This window comes from Lepidochelys kempii, chromosome 9 (assembly GCF_965140285.1).
Source record: "Lepidochelys kempii isolate rLepKem1 chromosome 9, rLepKem1.hap1, whole genome shotgun sequence".
Lineage (NCBI taxonomy): Eukaryota > Metazoa > Chordata > Testudines > Cheloniidae > Lepidochelys > Lepidochelys kempii.
In genome coordinates this window covers 11,405,996-11,429,977 of record NC_136388.1, presented here as the reverse complement: position 1 = coordinate 11,429,977, position 23,982 = coordinate 11,405,996, and the positions used below count along the sequence as shown (strand labels likewise).

At 39.2% G+C, this 23,982-nt stretch overlaps 1 protein-coding gene across 3 annotated transcripts in view; it reads right to left on the bottom strand.

Moving 5' to 3' along the window:
* The window catches only part of PEX5L (peroxisomal biogenesis factor 5 like), a 199,542-nt gene that overhangs the window by 91,681 nt on the left and 83,879 nt on the right, over positions 1-23,982 (bottom strand). For 2 of the 3 annotated variants that reach the window (XM_073359307.2, XM_073359305.2), the window contains exon 2: positions 12,860-12,964. The exons of the other annotated variant lie outside the window; for it this stretch is intronic. In XM_073359307.2, the coding sequence (XP_073215408.1) occupies positions 12,860-12,964 (105 nt within the window). The remainder of the gene's footprint in view (positions 1-12,859; positions 12,965-23,982) is intronic. 3 annotated transcript variants of the gene reach the window in all.

Sequence of the window (23,982 nt, the reverse complement as noted above, 5' to 3'; positions counted from 1 at the left end):
CCTGGCAGAGGGCATGGGGTGCATAGGGTTGCACAGAGATCCCTTCGGTCAGATATATGCATAATACTTCATCAAAGGGTGGTATGTCAAATCTCTACTGAGAACCAGTAGCTCACTTGTCAGCATAATCATTGCAAAATGTGTATACAGATAATATTTGTTTGTCTCTATACTGATATAGGTTCTTAAGGTCTTGGAGTTAAGACAGGTCACCAGGAGGTGACATACTTCAGAAAGGTTCCTTTTACCTATCTCCGTGTCTGGCTGTTTGTATATTGTATGTCTCACAATGTATGCCTATATGGATACTTAGCCAAGGCTAAATAAGAGACTGTGAAGTCTACAAGAAAGGAAATATAGAGGGTGAAACAAATAGGAGGAGGCAATCTGTTTATGAATAAAGACATATATTTTGTATGTCTTGGGGTACAAGAAAACACACAGGATCCTTCACTTAGGAGGCAACTGACATTTGCTTGTCTCATTACAAGGGTGTCACAGCCAATCTGGCTGTAAAGTGTAGCAAGAATTTTGGGTGAGCAATATTCTCATGTCTGCTAGAGTATCTGCTTTATTAAGTCTAAGCTCTAGAACGCATGTTATAATTTTTTTATATGTTACCATTTGTTTCTAATATTTCTACGTGAATCTCTCTTTTGTTAAATAAATATGTTTATAGTGAAACTAAATATAAGTACTGTGTGTTAAGTGGAGCAGTGACCTGAGGTGGAGCTGGTAAACTGTGGTATACTGTTTCTTTGGAAGCAGTGTATCTGGAAGCAGTGAATCTGTGAATACTGCAAGTGTCCTGTGGACCAAGGTTGATGCTTGAAGGGCTCAAGGGTTGGGGTGTGCCAACCTGCAGAGTAACAGCGGGGTCTGAGATTTTTATAGGAGAGTGCTTGTGTTGCCAGGTGGCAGGTGGAGCTGACTGATGGCAGGCACAGACAAGGCTTCCTCATGCTAAGGGCAGGCAGCAGTGAGGTGCCTCTCAACCCTGGGAAGCGATGGACGCTTCTTGTACCATATTTCCCTGCAATTACTCCTCCCAGCCAATGGGAGCTGTTTTGGGCTGTAGTTACAAGAGCAGCCAGGCGGCCCCTCTGCCTCCCCCCTGGCTGCTTTCTGGACCAGACTCCTGCTCGCTCACTTGCAGCCTGCGTGGCACTCTGAGCTGTGGTGAGGGCTGGCTGGGGAGCAAGAGGATGCACTGGCTGCCTCAGTGACTTACCGCTGGGGTAGGTGTGAGGCCAGTGGAGGGTGACGGGGTGGGGTTGAGGGCTGGGGATGGAGCTCTGGGGGAACAGGGTCTAGTGGGAATGGGCAGGGGTTGAGAGGGTGGGGCCAGAGGCCAAACTGGGTGGGATAGGACCTGAACATGGCTATCTGAATGGAGAGGGGGGCTAATGTGGAGGAGGGGCAGGACGAGGGACGTTGCTGTAACTCTCCCACCTAACGCTAGCCACCACCAGGCTCCCTCACTCACCCCAGACAACCCCCAGGCTGCTCCAGGCTCTCCCCGCATCACCAACCCCTGGCTTTCCCACCCACACTCAACCACATCTCTCTCACCTTGTAGTGGCGCCCAGCCCAGATTCACTCCAGTACTCCTGCCTGGACTGCTCCAGCTCTCCCACTCCCAACAAAGCTTCATCCACAGACCCATCCCATCCTGTAAAGACACCCCCTTAGATGCATTCCACTGACCCCTGCCACGCTCCATCCCTCCCAGCAAGCTCCTCCAGTTACTCCTGGTTCCTCCCCAAACCCAGGGAATATTTGCTGTCTCCAGTCCTGGGGACCTTGTGAGGGGAATCAGTGAAGCATCATCAATGACTGGAAATGTCACATACTGAGCTATATAAAACGGGCAGCTATGCTGCCCTTTAAAAATATTCCCAGTACTGTTCTTTCTGTAGCTTTCGGTTCTTGCTTTTGATATAGGATCCTCTTGTGAGTCTAGTGGCATCAGACTTATATTTTACAGTGCCTGATGAGAATGTAAAGGTGGCAGGATCTTGTATATCAAAACAATCGGCTTTGCCTTGCTGACAATGTACAGTTTACTGTAACAGCAATAAAAAGAGTTTTAAAACATCCAGGCAGCAACCAAACAAAAATATGGCTATAATAAGGCTCTGTTTGTTGAGGAAATGCTCAAATCTGAGAGTGCCTGTCATAAATATAAAGGGAAGGGTAAACCCCTTTGAAATCCCTCCTGGCCAGGGGAAAGCTCCTCTCACCTGTAAAGGGTTAAGAAGCTAAAGGTAACCTCGCTGGCACCTGACCAAAATGACCAATGAGGAGACAAGATACTTTCAAAAGCTGGGAGGAGGGAGAGAAACAAAGGGTCTGTGTCTGTCTGTAGTCGTCTTGGCCAGGGACAGAACAGGAATGGAGTCTTAGAACTTTTAGTAAGTAATCTAGCTAGGTATGTGTTAGATTATGATTTCTTTAAATGGCTGAGAAAAGAATTGTGCTGAATAGAATAACTATTTCTGTCTGTGTATCTTTTTTGTAACTTAAGGTTTTGCCTAGAGGGGTTCTCTATGTTTTTGAATCTAATTACCCTGTAAGATATCTACCATCCTGATTTTACAGGGGGGATTTCTTTATTTCTATTTACTTCTATTTTTTATTAAAAGTCTTCTTGTAAAACACTGAATGCTTTTTCATTGTTCTCAGATCCAAGGGTTTGGGTCTGTGGTCACCTATGCAAATTGGTGTGGCTTTTTATCCAACATTTCCCAGGAAAGGGGGGGTGCAAGTGTTGGGAGGATTGTTCATTGTTCTTAAGATCCAAGGGTCTGGGTCTGTAGTCACCTAGGCAAATTGATGAGGCTTTTTACCAAACCTTGTCCAGGAAGTGGGGTGCAAGGTTTTGGGAAGTATTTTGGGGGGAAGGACGCGTCCAAACAGCTCTTCCCCAGTAACCAGTATTAGTTTGGTGGTGGTAGCGGCCAGTCCAAGGATAACGGGTGTAATATTTTGTACCTTGGGGAAGTTTTGACCTAAGCTGGTAAAGATAAGCTTAGGAGGTTTCTCATGCAGGTCCCCACATCTGTACCCTAGAGTTCAGAGTGGGGGAGGAACCTTGACAGTGCCTGAAGGCTTGTAGGTAGATGAACCCTGAGAACTTCCCATATCCACAGGTAAATTACCAGAGTAAAGACCAGCTTCTTATCAACAGTCAGATGTTTGCAGGTAGAAATGACGTTTAGCCTGCACAATCTGCCTTTGATCAATGGTTACTACTATCTTATGTACCTTGTTCCCAAAACAACCAGAAATTACATCAAAGGTGAAATGGTGGCCACCAGTAATTTAGTGCTGACAGCAGATAGGTGTGTGTGTGTTTAGGATTTCAACAGATACAATAATGGACATTTAAATCCACGTGCCTAATGTAGTGTGTAACATATCTACTATGCAAAGGTGTTTTGTTTCTGCTCTACAGTATCTCTTAACTCTTTCTTCCTTTCCAGACCTTGAAACTCCTTTTATGTTCAAAGTAAATGTGCAGTGACAGTGAGTTGTTGGTTGTGTTGTAAACTTTAAATGTTGAGATGTGTCCCCTTTCTAGTTATGTTGGCCACTTACTTTAGATTCTTTCTACAGTGGAGTTTTTTTTCTCCCAGATGAATAGATGCATTCTGCTTCCTTTCAAACTGTTTTATATCAATATGAATTATACATTCTTTCATCTCTTCTCTTTTTATTCAGTGCTGTGTCTTAATTGTAGAGCTTTGCATTTTCTGTAGAAGAAATCAAAACTCCAAAGGTGGTGTTTTTCTTCTTTATAATGAGTTTGTACAGCCCAGATAACATTTACTGAAATATCTGGTACATTTATTTTGGAACTCCTAACTATGCTGTTGGCAAAGAGCTAGTGTTTTCTTTGTTTGCACCATATAAGGTGCAAAGGTTCTTCAAACCTTCCGGTACTCACTTATCTAAATTCAGCAAAGATGAAGCCAACTTCCTTTCATAGAATCATAGAATATCAGGGTCAGAAGGGACCTCAGGAGGTCATCTAGTCCAACCCCCTGCTCAAAGCAGGACCGATCCCCAACTAAATCATCCCAGCCAGAGCTTTGTCAAGCGGACCTTAAAAACCTCTAAGAAGGAGATTCTACCACCTCCCTAGGTAGCCCATTCCAGTGCTTCACCACACTCCTAGTGAAAAAGCTTTTCCTAATATCCAATCTAAACCTCCCTCACTGCAACTTGAGACCATTACTGCTTGCTCTGTCATCTGGTACCACTGAGAACAGTCTAGATACTTCCTCTTTGGAACCCCCTTTCAGGTAGTTGAAAGCAGCTATCAAATCCCCCCCTTATTCTTCTCTTCTGCAGACTAAATAATCCCAGTCATCTCAGCCTCTCCTCATACGTCACGTGCTCCAGCCCCCTAATCATTTTTGTTGCCTTCCGCTGGACTCTTTCCAATTTTTCCACATCCTTCTTGTAGTGTGGGGCCCAAAACTGGACACGGTACTCCAGATGAGGCCTCACCAATGCCAAATAGAGGGGAATGATCACATCCCTCAATCTGCTGTCAATGCTCCTATTTATACAGCCCAAAATGCCATTGGCCTTCTTGGCAACAAGGGCACACTGTTGACTCATATCCAGCTTCTTGTCCACTGTAACCCCTGGGTCCTTTTCTGCAGAACTGCTGCCTAGCCACGCGGTCCCTAGTCTGTAGCGGTGCATGGGATTCTTCCGTCCTAAGTGCAGGACTCTGCCCTTGTCCTTGTTGAACCTCATCAGATTTCTTTTGGCCCAATCCTCTAATTTGTCTAGGTCCCTCTTTATCCTATCCCTACCCTCCAGCATATCTACCACTCCTCCCAGTTTAGTGTCATCCTCCCAGTTTAGTGTTTAGTTAAAGGAACTTTCATAGTTCCTTTAATTGCCTAAACTACCTGAGCTGATTCCTTAGTCCAGCAATCGAGTTTAGAACCTATGTCTGTAAACTTTACATTACAATATTCTGTTCTTTGTGTTATGGAATCAACATACATAGATTTCCAGCTGTTGTAATGCTCCAAAAGGCTGTAGATTTTTCCCTTCTGGATCTTTCACAATGTTGCTAATACTGCAAGTGCATTCCTTAAACACAGGCACTTTTATCCTGTACTCATTCTAGCTCATGTACGGTATTTATAACCATGTACCTATCACTGTAATTTCACCATTGGTGGAATAGCTGGTTCCTTCCCCACACCTGCAGGGCTGGAGTAGCCCCCACAGCATAGGGACTGGAACTAAGGGTGCTGGGGGTGCTGACATATCTCCAGGCTTGAAGTGGTTTCCATTGCATACAGCTTTTACAGTTTCGTTCAATGGCTTTCAGCACCCACAGTATAAAAATTGTGGGGCAGGAGAGCTGGAACAGTGTGATCCTTAAAAAAAAAAAAAAAAAAAGAAAAAAAAAGACAGGTCTTGTTTAAATTGGTTTCTATGGCAATGTAATAGCATCTATAGAAATTGCTGTAAAAACCCATCGGGTTTGATTTTTCCATTGTCTTGCGCCTTGTGTTGTCATCTACACCTGAGCAAAATGAGTGTAAAGTATAGCATTTATAACAATGTTGACCACAGAATGAATAGAGACTATCCTTTTTATGGGTTTTCTTTTTAACCATCCTGTAGAATTCTATAGCAGGAATATACTTTTCTGTTAAATTTTGTAGGGTTGTCATAGAAACTGATGGCAGGTTTGTCATTTTCTATTAAATTGTACAGCCCTTCTCCGTAGAGGAGATGGCTTTGCACAGGTATTGGCAGTGGAAATGGTCATACGGCTAACTTGAAAGTTCTCTGTGGGTCTTTCTACTTGCACCATGCAACTCAGGTGACCAGTAGCACAATGCAAATAGCAAGTTAGAAATAAGAAATACTCAAAGCAATAGCCATAGTAAATAGTTTGCAATATCCCAGAGACTGAATTATGTTTGCATAAAGTATTTGTTATTTAAAATAAATCAACAAACAAATCTGTAAAAATTGATTCCTATTCACAGATAATTCATGAACAGAAAAAGAGGCTAAATGAATCTAATATATTATTTGCTGCATATAGCTTTCTCAGATCTTTTTATGACCACAGAATAACAGTCAGGACATTTTTAAACATAATTATATTGTTTCATAACATTCTATTTTTATCTCTTCCTTTTTTGTTAAATGGAGTCCCATACAAAGATATATTATAAATGATCTTAAAGTCTCACTATTTCCCTTGGTAACGTAAAATTAAGTTATGTGACAGAAAAGTCTGTTTAATTTGTGATGGAAAAGTCTGTTTAACTAGGCAGGCAGCCAATTTATGAGTTTTAAACTATGTTGTCAAGGCAACATTTTTTTATTATTCTCATGAGAATGTTTGTGCTGAAATCATACATATTTGTCTAAAAACAATAATACTAAAATAAATTTAATAATATTTAACTTAGAGATACAAAGTAGGATCAGTTAATATTTATGCCTAACATACACTTGCATATTTTGTTTTCACAGCATTTTAAAGTTATATAGCTTATGCTATGTGGCTAATATTATATGAAACAATATAAAGGGGAAAATTAATTTAATTTTTTAATGTGTTGCTACTGGTAGATAACTTAAAAACAGATAGGACTACATAGCTTTGAAGTACTAAATTCATTAATAGCATCTTCTATATGTCATTAGTCCTTTAAAACATCGTATACAAATAAGTATTGAGCATATTGCAAAGGTCTGTTATATGAGTCCAATGCTACTCCCACTGAAATAGTGGCAAAATTACCACTGACTCTAAAGAGAACAGATTTGGCCACTTCAAGACAACTTTTGTTCTGTATGATTATGTAAATAGGCCTGATTGTAGTGTGAAAACAATCCCAGTACTGTTATGCTATTAATTCTAATGGAGTTATTCCTGGTTTACACCAATGTAAGAGAAGAGACTCCACCCCAATATAACTAGTCTTACTGACTTTAATTTTTGCCATTCTACATAGTGCCTGTTAATAATGTATATTAATTAAATACTTCCATAGTGGTGTGGTTTCCTTCATACAAGGGATGCTACAAATCATTCTGCAAATCTAAAAGTTAAGAAGCTCATAAGATGTTCTGAGTTATCCAGAACAGCTGGGATTGCTCAGATTTTAAATAGAAAACTATGATTATGTGATAGGTTTTCTGCTGTGTGTACATGGCTCACCAGGAAGAATCTATCAGTAGCAGTTTGAGTCTATAGTTGAAGCGGACAACCCTAATTCTGTTTCCTCCAAAAAGACACACACAAACCATCTGGCAAGTCACCTGGGGGTGACAACATGGAAAGGCATAATGGGACAGCCACAGAGAAAGTGGGTGTGGTCTACATATAAACCCAAGAACATATACAAAGATGACTAGACCAGCAATTATGTCTATGTGTAGTTTTGTCCAAAAAATTATTCCTACTCTTAGTGGTAATAGAATGCCCCATGAGAGGACGGTGCAGAGGGCTATTCTCAGGGGAAATAAGGAAATCACATACTAATGCTGCTTATAGAGTATGCATAATATGTGGTGTGTGCCCTTTTAAGAAATGGGGAAGGATATTTCACTTTCCTCATATGAACTAGAATGTGGCCTTATAGGTGCTATTCAGCAAAAATTTAGAAATCTGTGATTTAGTTGTTCCAGGATCAACCTGTCCTTCGGAAGGCAAAATTTCCTCTCCTTCCTGTGCATTGTGATAACAATGGAAAGGTTCAGCTCTGCAGAGCATGTATCAGCAAGAGTCTCTTCAAGGCTCTGTATGGGCTCAATCTCACACCCACTGGAAGTCAATGGAAGTGTTGCCTGTGAGTTCCCAGGAACAGGATCATACCTTATATGAACAGCTGACAGGGGACAGTGGGGGAACCACTAAGGCTTTCTTTGGTTATACAGGTCAGGTTTTGGTCTTTTGGAATTAGATATTATGTTATCTCTGGTTTTATGCTGAACTTCCATAGGTTTATTTGTGCAAAAATCTGCATATGTGTTTCAGCTGTATGTTGCACTCTGATAATAAAATGATACAGAGCTGTGTCTCTGCAAAACTTGCATGAACTACATCTGCGTACCTCATCTGCTTTAGTTATGAACACAATGGAGCAATTATTTTTCAACAAATAATTTGCCATTTTTTTCTTGTTGGCAAATTGTTCACAAAGAGTCTGTGACATAAACAAACTAGGGAGATACAACCTACATGGAGCTACTATAAGGTGGATGCATAACTGGTTGGAAAATTGTTCCCAGAGAATAGTTATCAGTGGTTCACAGTCATGCTGGAAGGGCATAATGAGTGGGGGTTCTGGGTGTGGTTCTGTCCAATATCTTCATCAATGGTTTAGATAATGGCGTAGAGAGTACACTTTTAAAGTTTTTGGAAGATACAAGCTGGGAGGGGTTGCAAGTGCTTTGGAGGATAGGATTAAAATTCAAAATGACCGGACAAACTGGAGAAATGGTTTGAAGTAAATAGGATGAAATTCAATAAGGACAAATGCAAAGTACTACACTTAGGAAGGAACAATCAGTTGCACACATACAAAATGGGAAATGACTGCCTACGAAGGAGTACTGCGGAAAGGGATCTGGGAGTCATAGTGGACCACAAGCTAAATATGAGTCAACAGTGTAATACTGTTGCAAAAAAAGCAAACATCATTCTGGGATGTATTAGCAGGAGTATTGTAAGCAAGACACAAGAAGTAATTCTTCCGCTCTACTCCATGCTAATTAGGCATCAACTGGAGTATTGTGTCCATTTCTGGGTGCCACATTTCAGGAAAGATGTGAACAAACTGGAGAAAGTCCAGAGAAGAGTAACAAAAATGATTAAAGGTCTAGAAAACATAATCTATGAGGGAAGATTGAAAAAATTGGATTTGTTTAGTCTGGAGAAGAGAAGACTGAGAGGGGACATGATAACAGTTTTCAAGTACATAAAAGGTTGTTACAAAGAGGAGGGAGAAAAATTGTTCTTCTTAACCTCTGAGAATAGGACAAGAAGCAATGGGCTTAAATTGCAGCAAGAGCAGTTTAGGCTGGACATTAGGAAAAACATCCTAACTGTCAGAGTGGTTAAGCACTGGAATAAATTGCCTGGGGAGGTTGTGGAATCTCCATCATTGGAGATTGTTAAGGGAAAGTTAGACAAACACTTGTCAGGGATGGTCTAGATAATACTTAGTCCTGCCTTGAGTGCAGGGGACTGTACTAGATGTCCTCTCGAGGTCCCTTCCAGTTCTATGACTGTTACATTTATTCACTGTTCAAAACCATCAGTGAATTTCCTCAAAAAATAATTCTAGATCTGTAGATTGTTCATAATCACTTGACTGTGACTACTCAAAAATTGCATTGTATTGATTAGTTAATCATGTGGTATTGATTCTGTTCCCTGATTGGGTGAATTAAGCTACCAGTTCAGTAAAGCACTTAGGGTAGGCCTCAAAGCACTTAAGCATATGCTTAACTTCTTCCCTATTCAGCAAAACACTTCATTGCATTCTTAACATTAAGCACGTATTGAAGTGCTTTGATGAGTCAGGGCCTAAATCTCTAACTGACCTAGAGTGAATTGTGAGTCTGACTGTTGATTGTACAATTCAAAATGTGTCTTACAATGAATATTTGAGTGTAAAATGAACTTTTCATAGTTATTCTTGCTAGTAAATAACTCTCAAGTGCTCAAATGTTTCTAAAAAGTGAACACACAAAACTTGCAAAGAGGGTCAATAGAAATTTACTTTTGAATTCACATGAATATTCATAAACAATTTTCTCCATTATTCACTCAGCTGCAGTCAGTAATATATGATTTTCTGTAAATATATTACATCTCTCTCTCCCCTTTTCTAGCTTCTAGCTTCCATGAATAACAAATGCACTTTTAAAAAATTTGTCTTCTCTCTGTTTGAACCTTCTTACCAAGAGACAGGGAGACAGTAAAATAAAATGGAGACACGTTCTACCAAATCCCATTAACACTAAAACCCTGCTCTCTGCATTGATACTTGATATATTAAATTTGGATACTTCTGAATGCCTTCTTATGCCAATAAAGGGACTTTCACTGAAAAAATTGAGATAGACTCACAGAAAGTAGAGACTGAAAAGACCTGTTAAATCATCTAGTGTATCCTACTGCTAGTGTAGTATGTTCCTTAATGTTGAGACGATGGGCCAGATTCGCAGGTGGTGTAAATCAGCATAGCTATGCTAATACATAGGAGCAGAGGATCTGTGATTATATTTGATTTTGTAACTTACGGTAAAGTGATATTTGCTGTATCCATGAATTTGAAAAAAAATATTTCAAATGTACAGTGATTATTTCTCTCAACAAATAAGTGTCACCTCTTCCGAGGAGAGGTTGGATAGGAGCATAAAAATAATTGAGCGTGAATGTGTGTCCAGCTTGTGTTTCAGTGAATGTATATGGTATTTTCCAGGGAGAAGAGGAGAGAGGGAGCTTCCTTGAAGCTTTACTTAAAGCACCTTCACACGTTATAATTGGCAATTTCTCACAAAATCCAGGGACTGTATGTTTCATATCTATACTGTAGACACCACTGATCTCATCTGAGTTTTCTTCACAAATCAAGCATGGTAAGCCCTAGTTTCACTGAGCACTTTGTCCATTATGAAAACAAATGGGTCTATTTAAGTAGGAATTGCATGTATTTTGGAAGCTACTTCACATGCAGAATTCCCACTGAGTTCAATGGGAGTTGCACAGGAGATGGGCTGCAAGACCAGGCTCGAAATGACATCTTCAGATAACCATTACAGTTACAAAAAATACACAGCTACACAGTATTCTTCAATGCTGACTCTGTGTGACTAGTAGATGAAACTCTGAAAGACTAGACCTTACTCTTGTGACCTAAATTTGACCTGACTTGGAAAGTTTGGCCAGTGGTAATTAGTAATTATTTCCATTTGATATACATATTATATCCCGTGAGCTGCAGCCACATCCATCTCTCTCATCATGTGAAGAATCAGGACAAATATCTGTATACCATTAGTAGAGGCCGAATGTATATTGCCATATAGCAACACAGTATTCTGAATGAATGATCTGAACAAGAGGTTTGCACAGAGACATTAAAGACACAAGAATCTTAAAACAGAAACACATCCAGAAAGTTAGGATACAAATGATAAATATGATATGGTCATTTACTGTACATAACACATACATGATGCAGAGGTGGCTATGGAAAATACTCACTTTTTCACTTGATTCTGCTTCCTTTTGGCTTGTGCACCCCAATAGTGCATAGCAGGGAAGTAGGTACTTGTGTGTAGTGGAAAAAATTACACTGACTAATAAACACAAGCATTTTACTTAGAAAAATGGTCACCAACTATTGCTGAATGAATTTGACAAACAACCAATACAAATAGTGCATCAAACATGTTATGAACCTGGGATGAAATCCTGGCCCCATTGAAGTCAATGGGAGTTTTGCCATTCACTTCAAGGGGCCCAGGGTTTCACCCCTGGTTTCAATATTTGTGATTCATAAACTGGCTAGTGTAAAATTGGAATATGATTTATTAAACAAAGCATCCTATTCCCTCATGCAATCATGTTTTAACTAATACAGTACATCACAAGTATAATACAACATTTGACAGAGGTTTGGGAGGAAATTGACAGAAATGTTTTCCAATGTATAGGAACATGTTAATGATCAAAAATTCTATTATTAATTAATTGACTTAGTGTAATACATTTTATACCGGCTATAAGGTAAGCTTGTGCTGGCATTTTACAAGTTACATATTATTTTTAAACATAAATATCTATTACCCTACAGTAGAAAAAAGGTTTTTTGGATTTTGTTGAAGATTATTTTTATGTAAGAAAGGCCATGTGATGTATGACATCAAACCTATTGTTGAATATGAATAAGCTTGTATACTTATATGTTAAATAGTAAGCATCAAACCAAGTAATTGTATTAAATTCTATTACTATGTATGTTGCTGGAGAAAATTTGCTAAATTTAAGCCAAAGATGCTGGTTATCCACAGGATTTTTTTTAAATTGTCCAATTCAGATGTATTATACATTTGTGTCATTTTCATTACTTATAGTCTACCACCTATCAAGTTTCAGGTAATGGACCTGTATTCTTGCATTTACTGGCTTTACAAAGATAAAAACAATGAAGTATGTAAAATAATCTAATTCGAAATATGAGTTAAATTCTAGTGAAAACTTAAGGGATTTTATGTGTTTATAAATGATACCACTATCTAGTGGTTGTTATATATGATTTTATATATACATACTGTACGTATGAATGTGTGTATATATATATTATGATAGGTTATATTGACAGCATGAATAATATTTGACCCTTTAAAATCAATTTAAAATACTCTACTGGTAACTGACATATGTATACTGTGCTTACTACAAATAATTTGTTCGAAAATTTGCATTTTTTGTTCGAAAGCTCCGAAGCACAAGCAGTTAATTTATTTACCATAAGCTATTATTTTCTATATTACGTTACGATGACACAAAATTTAATTTTGTATAAAATATTTTCTGAAGGGTCAAACTCAAGCAGAATTACTAAAACTAATATACACCAATTGAAAACCTAAACAATGAATGAATTTCTCCCCATTTCCTTTTTTATATATGTGGCATTTTGTAATAGCTTTTTTTTTTGGGAAAACTATAATTGCCTGTTAAGTTTTGACTCAAGAATGTTAATGATTATCTGCTAGTTAAATTACATTCTTCATTAGATTAACATATGTCAGCTGCCTACTGGAATCCTAACATTCTGCCCACCTGTGATGTCATAGTAAGGAGGGGCTTTTCCTCTGCAGACTCCTCCCTCGGTATCTCCTTCATCACCATGGCAACAGCCTTATCTGCCGCCCTAGAGCCTTTCCCCTACAACAGTGAAATCAACAATGGCTTGTGTCAGGAGGAATCTTTGTTACTGGTTACAAAATATACACCCCAGAACAATCCAGTAATTAAATGACGGTGTTACGCTGGAAGTAAAAGTATATTGTTGTTGAAAATAAAATACACATATACTGTTAAAAACAAAATGCCAAAACCAAACAAGCAAACAAAAAAACCCAACAACTTAATTGATAACAAAGTTGGGGCCCCGTCCTGCAGCTTTTACTCATATGAATCACTCCACTGAAGTCAATAGGACTACAAACTGCCTTAGTCTTGTGAGGCCTCGCAGGAGTACATCAGCAGGAGTGAAGGAAGCTGAGAATCTCACAGAACTTGGCCCTCATATGAGTAATATATGGAGGATCAGGCCCTTAATTTCTTCACCACTAGTTAATTGTAGTTACTGGCAACTTTACAGCTGAAATATACATGCTTTCTACTCAAATCAGATTATAGACAAAAAGAAATCAGACTGTTATGAAGATTTAGAGCTTACGTAAAATGAAAGTTAAATTCTCCTTTAAATACTCTAAATATAAGGGCAAAATTCTCCTCTTGGATCTACATTGTAGATCGTGAGTCTCTGATACTCTGCTCTCACTGTATGTAGAGAACTTCTGTAAGTGTCAGTCAATGTTTGAGGGTGTAGGGAGAGAAGAGTAGTGGACCTGAGTTACACTCACAAAACTCCATTGAAGTCCATGGGAGTTTGGGGTGTACAAAGACTGAAGGATCTGGCTCCATGACTTCAGAATTTTGCCATAAGCTTACATACATTTCATTAAGAGTCTATTGAATGTATTTTTTAACTACAGTACAGTATAATAAGAATGACTTAAAATATCATTGTATACTGTGTCCTGAGAAGGATACTGCTTATTGATACCAATGTGATGTAATTTTTATATCACAAATACCGTATAATCGTTCACAGCTCAAAAACATGAATACTATCGCAATTTTAAAACAATGTTTATGAGGAAAACAAGGTCAAATTAACATATTTGTGCAACGCATTGCAGTCAACCTAGAGAGAGTTCTTTGCATGCTGCAAGAAGTTCTCATACCATACGTGTCATAAAACATAGGCATGCTCAATTTCTAATTCCTTTGATATCCAAAGAACTGCAAAAGGCATTGTAAAGTGTACTTCAGATTAGGATATTCTCTCTTATTTGATGAGAAGAGAGTTCTAAGTGCTAAGCATATCAAAGGTACTTGTCCAAACATTTATTTATTCATGATTCATTTGATATGTTACAAATCCATGAAAATATTTTCTTTAATATGTGGAGCTACTATTTAGCTAGCATTAGTAACATGCTATTTGACTTTCAGAAACCTAATCCTTTTGTGTTGAATGCTATAGAGAAGTAGTTTATTAGCTCAAAAAGGATGCATCAGAAAGCATGCAGTGCTTTTTATTTCTTGCACAGTAGAAACCCACCAAAGCAAAGGTCAGGTCACTTTTTTGAAGACAGAGCCACTTTTTCTTCAAGGTTTCACCTACTGCCTGAAAAGAGTCATGATACTCACATTAGTGCCTGCTATCAACTTTTTAAAAAAATAGCCCAGTGAATGGCTGATATCATACACCACATATTTCATCACTTTAAAAGTGTGGCAATAGTCAGAATAGAAACTCAGTAAAAATGACATCTTAGGATACTGTATTGCTTTTCCATCAGTGACTTTCATCTCACATTTGCTATGTTTGGAAGTCAAAACACAATTTATTCAGTTGAACTGCAACCCCACAAGAGCATGGGTGAACCATGTTGATTTATTTCTGACTGGTACACTCATGACATACAATAAAGATTGTGGAATCAGAACTTAGCTTTTCGACATATTTGATGATAGGAGAGGCGGAGCAGAATATAGCAGCTGTAGTTCCCAGTGATTTCAATAGAGGGAGATGCAGGTGCTCAATACCTCCAAAAACCTGGCCACATATTTAGGTGCTTAAATATGGATTTCAGTGCCTAATGTTAGGTGTCCAAGTTTAAATGTTTTGGTCACTGTATTCAGGGCATTCTTGTATATACTTGAAATTTTGCCTGTCTGTAAATTTTTGGCAGCAGCACCTCTGGCAGCTTGCAGGAGCATGAGTGAGTTTGATTATGTCCTGCGGGACACAATCAATTATTTTCCCCTCTCCTGTAGAAAGGAGGGGCCAAACAATTTTAGTCTCTGTATCTAGGGCACAGAAATGGTTAATACACTGCAGTTCGTTAGCTATAATTGAAATGATAATCAGTTGGGTTCTAATTACAATATTTTAAACACAGAGATTAATATATACATAATCAGGGCCGGCTCTAGGCACCAGCTAAGGAAGTGCTGTTCATGGGGTAGCAATTCGGCGGCAGCTCCTCTCCATTGTTTCCCATGGCGGGAATTCGGCTGCGACTCTTCTGACTTGGGTCTCGCCGTCAGCGGTAATTCAGCAGCAGCTCCCTCTAATGTTCCTGTTCTCTCCGCTGGCGGTGCATTCGGCAGGTTGTTATTTTTTTTTTGTGCTGTTTGGGGCGGCAAAAAACGTAGAGCCAGCCCTTTACATAATCATGGAAGAATTGCTTTAAAATGTGTACTTATTTATTTGGCTGTCTCCATTGTTAAGTTGTTCTCCATTGTTAAGTGTTGTTTCTTAGCAATATTGGATTGCTGTACATATTGTCTGTTACAGTAGCTTGGTGCTGAGCATTATAGTTCTTCTGGAAAGCTAATTTTACACTTGCAAGCTCCTAATAATGAACAGTTCATCATAACTCAGCGACCTGAGGTAAATTAATTTCTCATCTATGCAGCATTTTGATCACTCAGTGAATGAGTTTCACAAATACCTCTTTTGTCAGCAATGTGCAGATTTAACAATCGTGATGCAAGCATGCAAACCTGCATATAAAGCAAGGATACTGTCTTGAGTGAACTGGTGCAGGGAAAAGATATGATTTGCTTTCATGCAATATACTGTAGCGGTAAAACTGACGAGTATATCAGTGTTTTGTTGTCTGGTACAATTAAGACTAAACCACTCCTTTTTAGGAAATATCTCCAAAACAAGATAAACAATACACTAAGAGTATTTCCACAGCACTTTGCATATTGTAATAGGATCAGCTAAAAACTTGCTAATGATTTCTGCAGGTTCTCCCAGGCTGAGAGAATGGATGGTAATAGACATTTCCACAGGAGTGTGCAGATTTTGCAAACTCACTCTGTAGGGAAATCCACTGGTTTAGCAGCTGGTGTTTCTGAATAGCGCCAAATTAAATTCAGTACAAGTCACACTACTTACAAAGAATGTGATACTTGTTAAATGAGGATTTAATTAAGCTACTGTAAAAGAATATTAATTTAAGGTTCAGGACAGCATGAGCATTTTTCAGTGAGTGAAAACATATAATTTAGCAACTTTGTTCACGTTGTATAAAACTTCTTTCCAGCATTTAATATTTGAGCACATGATCATTTTCTACTACAGATCATTTGTGAGGCCTGAGTGCCTGGGACAGCTGTATGATTCTTACAAACACATGGCCATCTTGTAAAGGCCTTACCGTTTGTGAGAAGACAGTGAAATTCATAAACTGATTTGTTTGAAATTTGAAAAAAAAAAATTGTGTCTGAAGAGCTTGTGATCAGTTCTTTGCAAATATCTGATAGTCTAACTTCAACGAAGCCTGAACTTTGGAGTTACATAAGTCATGATATTTTTGTCTACTCCCTAATTGGATGTTGAATGTAACATAGTAAGAATTTTAATCTAATGTGGGCTTTGAAATTCGCTTATGGCAAATATTGAAGCATTTGAGCTTAAAATTCACTTTTTTCATGAATATTCATGCTGTTGAAGTTGGAGTATGAGAATTTGCATAAAAATGAGCATGAGAGAGTTTTATTTTCAAAGTCAACTAGTGTTCATAGACATTTCCCCCACTATTCTTTATGTTCTAGTACATACACACACATAGCCAGCATTGCGTTAGACCTGTGCAATTCTATTTGAAGTCAGGAAGGCTCTACCAGTCTATTTGAGAGAAGTATTTGGTCTACAGTGAATGGTGTAGGGAGATACTCTTATATTTTTCTAGAGTAATTGTGTGCTGTTTCATTGATATATTAGGAATATTCACAACCTGCCTGTGTCGATACATCCTAAACTCATTTCTTTTGCGACAGCTAGAATCTACAGCAGTTTCACTAATGAAGAACACTATAGAAAAAAAGGTAAAATACAGACATGGCCAATACAAGCACATATAATACCTGCTAGTAATTTCTTATGGCAATTTTTCTTGCCTATTGAGGAGAAAGGGAATAACTTTCCTCCCTTACTTGTGAAGATAAATGTGAAAGGAGTGATCAACCATATGGTACTCTTCAAACAATGCCACTGCATTCAAATGTAATGACCCCATAGGACAAAGTGCCAGTGTTTTAGGGGTCCCAAGGGAGCTAAAAAACCACTGGACTGGCAATTTGGATTATTTCTCTGAGGATGTAGTCCCCTTGGCTGCATTTAAACACCAAAAACGTTTTTGTCTTAAACTGAAAAAGCATGTTTGTGTATCGGCAATGCTAGAAACATACTTTCTCATTCCAAAATGACAGGTATCAGAGTAGCAGCCGTGTTAGTCTGTATTCGCAAAAAGAAAAGGAGTACTTGTGGCACCTTAGAGACTAACCAATTTATTTGAGCATAAGCTTTCGTGAGCTACAGCTCACTTCCTCAAATGTGTATCGTGGAAACTGCAGCAGGCTTTATATATACACAGAGAATATGAAACAATACCTACTCCCACCCCACTGTCCTGCTGGTAATAGCTTATCTAAAGTGATCATCAGGTGGGCCATTTCCAGCACAAATCCAGGTTTTCTCACCCTCCACCCCCCCCACAAATTCACTCTCCTGCTGGTGATAGCCCATCCAAAGTGACAACTCTTTACACAATGTGCATGACAATCAAGTTGGGCTATTTCCTGCACAAATCCAGGTTTTCTCACATCCCCCCCACCCCCATACACACACAAACTCACTCTCCTGCTGGTAATAGCTCATCCAAACTGACCACTCTTCAAGTTTAAATCCAAGTTAAACCAGAACATCTGGGGGGGGGGGGGTAGGAAAAAACAAGAGGAAACAGGCTACCTTGCATAATGACTTAGCCACTCCCAGTCTCTATTTAAGCCTAAATTAATAGTATCCAATTTGCAAATGAATTCCAATTCAGCAGTTTCTCGCTGGAGTCTGGATTTGAAGTTTTTTTGTTTTAAGATAGCGACCTTCATGTCTGTGATTGCATGACCAGAGAGATTGAAGTGTTCTCCGACTGGTTTATGAATGTTATAATTCTTGACATCTGATTTGTGTCCATTTATTCTTTTACGTAGAGACTGTCCAGTTTGACCAATGTACATGGCAGAGGGGCATTGCTGGCACATGATGGCATATATCACATTGGTGGATGTGCAGGTGAACGAGCCTCTGATAGTGTGGCTGATGTTATTAGGCCCTGTGATGGTGTCACACCACACGATCCATCGTCTACAGCCAAGCTCTGCGATACAACCGCATTTGCTCCAACCCCTCAGACAGAGACAAACACCTACAAGATCTCTGTCAAGCTTTCTTACAACTACAATACTCACCTGCAGAAGTAAAGAAACAGATTGATAGAGCCAGAAGAGTTCCCAGAAGTTACCTACTACAGGACAGGCCTAACAAAGAAAATAATAGAACGCCGCTAGCCGTCACCTTCAGCCCCCAACTAAAACCCCTCCAACGCATTATTAAGGATCTACAACCTATCCTAAAGGATGACCCAACACTCTCACAAATCTTGGGAGACAGGCCAGTCCTTGCCTACAGACAGCCCCGCAACCTGAAGCAAATACTCACCAACAACCACATACCACACAACAGAACCACTAACGCAGGAACTTATCCTTGCAACAAAGCCCGTTGCCAATTGTGCCCACATATCTATTCAGGGGACACCATCACAGGGCCTAATAACATCAGCCACACTATCAGAGGCTCGTTCACCTGCACATCCACCAATGTGATATATGCCATCATGTGCCAGCAATGCCCCTCTGCCATGTACATTGGTCAAACTGGACAGTCTCTACGTAAAAGAATAAATGGACACAAATCAGATGTCAAGAATTATAACATTCATAAACCAGTCGGAGAACACTTCAATCTCTCTGGTCACGCAATCACAGACATGAAGGTCGCTATCTTAAAACAAAAAAACTTCAAATCCAGACTCCAGCGAGAAACTGCTGAATTGGAATTCATTTGCAAATTGGATACTATTAATTTAGGCTTAAATAGAGACTGGGAGTGGCTAAGTCATTATGCAAGGTAGCCTGTTTCCTCTTGTTTTTTCCTACCCCCGCCCCCAGATGTTCTGGTTTAACTTGGATTTAAACTTGAAGAGTGGTCAGTTTGGATGAGCTATTACCAGCAGGAGAGTGAGTTTGTGTGTGTATGGGGGTGGGGGGGATGTGAGAAAACCTGGATTTGTGCAGGAAATAGCCCAACTTGATTGTCATGCACATTGTGTAAAGAGTTGTCACTTTGGATGGGCTATCACCAGCAGGAGAGTGAATTTGTGTGGGGTGGGTGGAGGGTGAGAAAACCTGGATTTGTGCTGGAAATGGCCCACCTGATGATCACTTTAGATAAGCTATTACCAGCAGGACAGTGGGGTGGGAATAGGTATTGTTTCATATTCTCTGTGTATATATAAAGCCTGCTGCAGTTTCCACGATATGCATCTGAGGAAGTGAGCTGTAGCTCACGAAAGCTTATGCTCAAATAAATTGGTTAGTCTCTAAGGTGCCACAAGTACTCCTTTTCTCATTCCAAAATGAAATTTTAAAGGCACTAGAAGGGGCTACAGGTATTCGTTTCTCACAAAGACTGAATCCGAAATGTCTGTTGTTGAATGCCTGCATTCATTGTCAGACTTTGTTTTGTATTGAAAAATGCTCGGTATTTTATAAATTCATTGGCTTATAGTGAGGCTTATAGTTGCTGTCTGACACTTGAAGACATCCATGAATCACCACAGGGACAGAACTGGAGGCTTCCAGCACCAAAAGTACTTACCTCTACTATTTGAGATAAAGTAGCAATTCCTCTGCTAGCAACAGTTGCAGACTATTAACTTCTGTGTGGCTCAGCCACTAGAGAAAGCTGTATGAATATTTTGGGTACTTCACTCTCCGTGTCCACTCAGTGCTTGACTTCTCTGATGAGTTGCTTATTTTGGTAGTGGTGTGTATTAGGTAGAGAGTTCAAGAGGATGACAAAAGTTGCAACTTTTGAAATTTTGTTTCGTTCAGCACTGGCATGATGATAAAGCCTTTTGAATATTTTTGAATGCTCAGAAAGTAATTAGCCATTGGACCAATTTATTAAGGGTTGTGGTGTATTTTTCTATCACTGACCATTCTTAAATTAAGACTGGATTTTTTTTAAAAAGATGCCCTAGGAATTATTTTGGGGGAAGTCCTGTGGTCTGGGTTATACAGAAGTTCAGACTAGATAATCATAATGGTCCCTTCTGGCCACCTATATATTTCTTTTCACAACATGGACTTGTGTTGAAATGGCTGTATTCAAGTTGAAAACCCAAATATTTTGATTAGCATCTCTCTCTCTCTCTCTAATCAGAAGTGACCAGAGAGCCCTGGTTCTCAGAAAACTTCTGGACAAAAACTTCATTAAAACCTTTATAAACAACGAGGAGTCTTGTGGCACCTTAGAGACTAACAAATTTATTTGGGCATAAGCTTTCATAGGCTAGAACCCACTTCATCAGATGCATGGAGTGGAAAATACAGGAGCAGGTATAAATAAATGAAAAGATGAGAGTTGCCTTACCAAGTGTGAGGTCAGTCTAACGAGACAATTCAATTAAAAACATTTCAGCTTTGAAACAACGTATTTCAATGAAATTACATTTAAACAAGAAAGTTTTGACTTAGAATCAGTTGTGAGCTTAGACCTGTTAAGTCTTCTGGGAGTCTCTCAATTTCAGGCACCTTCTTCTGGGCTCTTGAGTGACTGCTTGAATCTCCTGTTTTGGGGCAGCCTTTTAGGAACCCAGGCAGGGGCACCTGAAATCAGCTCAAGTTCTGCACTCCTGCAGTGGGCAGGTTGTCCCTTCCCTTACCACTGAAGAGATATTCAGAAGCTGTGGCTATTCACAAGAAAGAGCCAGTGCTGAAGGCAGCATTCAGTGAGGGGAGCTGCAGCCTGCAGCAGGGAGCAGAAGGGAGACAAGAAACCTTCCACAGGAGGCTAGGAAAGCAAGCAAGATTCTGGCACCCACTTCTCAGCACATAACCCTTAGGAAAGTGGGAGAAAGAGACTCAGAGCTTAGGAGGATGGGTACTGCTGTACCAGGGGTGACCAGAAACTTGAGTGGGAATGAAGAGAAACTCAGAGGGCAGGGGACAAGAGTTGAGGGGTGATTCAGAGATAATGAGGTGGAGAGCAAGAGAAGAAGGTGAAATTAGAGGGAGGAAAGAGGAGTCAGAGAGAGGGTGAGAAGAGGGAAAAAATGAGGGTGGAATTGATAGGTCTGTTGATGAAGGGAGGAAAACTGATGAATTTGATAGCTGGGAGATGCTAATAAAGTCATGCATATGCATCAATTATGCATGTTAGGGCATTTGCTCGTTTGTATAATATTTCCATATTTTCAGACCTACAGCCTTGACAGGTATGTAAGCTAGAAGAAAGACTCAAACAGATACAGTTGTACTCCAATGTCTTTCCTTGGTGGAGTAATGGTATAAAGCACAATGATGCCATTACACACAGAAAGTATTACACAATAATATTAAGATATGTTTTAATGCAGAAAGGGCTGTTAGATTTCCTCCAAGATATTTCCAATTGTTTCCCAAAGCGGGGGAGTCTGTTAAATTATAATTATAGATCCTGTTCCTACCCATTCCTCTGCCCCATGGCTCCACAGTCAGCTGACAAGCCACTTATTTCATAAAGCCCTTACAGCATGTAATTAAATGCATCACCAAAAGGGTGGACATAAGTACCTACATATTCCACATGGAAAATATTTTCCTATTGCATGTCTGTTTCAAAGTTCTAAACAGGCTTATTATTATTATTATTTATTATTATAGAAAATATTTTTTTCCAGTTACATTGTGAAAGTTCACCAAACAGTCACATAAGAAACTGACTCAGCATTAACCCCCAACCTTCTATTTTTATAACCTTCAGAAATGCAGTTGAGTAGATTGCAGGCTGAATTTCTTTTAAATGTTAATGAACTCATTTAAAGCTGTTAAATAATGAATTATGTCCTTTTAGTTGCTAAGATAAAGGCAACACCATGATCCTGATAGTCAACTAGATTGACACTGATTCTAGATTGGTACAGTAAATGGGAAAAGAATGACTTTTATCAGCTTAGGAGCCCAGTAGCCAACAGATCAATGTTTTTATATCTTTTAAAATAAAACATTTACCATGTTTGTCTGTGATCTCCTTTGTACAGAATCTGTGTCCTTTCACGCTATTAAATACAGTGAATCTCTTGGAGTGGGAAATCGTATTATTCTGAAATCTAGTTTCAACTCCACCTCATCTGACTTCTGCAATGTGAGCCATATCTCTTCCCAACCATAATAAGCTCCCTGGCATTATCACCAACATGAGCAAGCCTGCATCCCAAGATAGGCAGGAGTTGTAGACCAAGCTGGATGAGCAAGCACCTTGGAGAGGTGATTAAGAAAAAGCAGAAAGCCTACAAGGAGTGGAAGATGGGAGGGATTAGCAAGAAAAGCTACCTTATTGAGGTCAGAACATGTAGGGATAAAGTGAGAAAGGCCAAAAGCCATGTAAAATTGGACCTTGCAAAGGAAATTAAAACCAATAGTAAAAGGTTGTATAGCCATATAAATAAGAAGAAAACAGAGAAAGAAGAAGTGGGACCGCTAAACACTGAGGATGGAGTGGAGGTTAAGAATAATCTAGTCATGGTCCAATATCTAAACAAATATTTTGCCTCAGTCTTTCATGAGGCTAATGAGGAGCTTAGGGATAATGGCAGGACGACAAATGGGAAGCAGGATATGGAGGTACATATTACCACATCTGAGGTAGAAGCCAAACTTGAACAGCTTAATGGGACTAAATTGGGGGTCCAGATAACCTTCATCCAAGAATATTAAAGGAACTGGCACATGAAATTGCAAGCCCATTAGCAAAAATTTGTAATGAATCTGTAAACTCAAGGGTTGTACCGTATGACTGGAGAATCACTAACATAGTTCCTATTTTCAAGAAAGGGAAAAAACATGATCCGGGTAACTACAGGCCTATTAGTTTGACATCTGTAGTATGCAAGGTCTTGGAAAAAAATTTGAAGGAGAAAGTAGTTAGGGACATTGAGGTCAATGGTAATTGGGACAAAATACAACAGGTAGATCGTGTCAAACCAACCTGATCTCCTTCTTTGAGAAGGTAACAGATTTTTTAGACAAAGGAAACACAATGGATCTAATTTACCTCGATTTCAGTAAGGCATTTGATACAAATCCACATGGGGAATTATTAGCTAAATTGGAAAAGATGGGGCTCAATATGAAAATTGAAAGGTGGATAAGGAACTGGTTAAAGGGGAGACTACAATGGGTCACACTGAAAGGTGAACTGTCAGCCTGGAAGGGGGTTACTAGTGGAGTTCCTCAGGGATTGGTTTTTGGGACAAATCTTATTTAATCTTTTTATTATTGACCTTGGCACAAAAAGTGGGAATGTGCTAATAAAGTTTGTGGATGACACAAAGCTGAGAGGTATTGCCAATACAGAGAAGGACCGGGATATCATACAGGAAGATCTGGATGACCTTGTAAACTGGAGTAATAGTAATAGGATGAAATTTAATAGTGGAAAATGCAAGGTCATGCATTTAGGGATTAATAACAAGAATTTTTGTTAT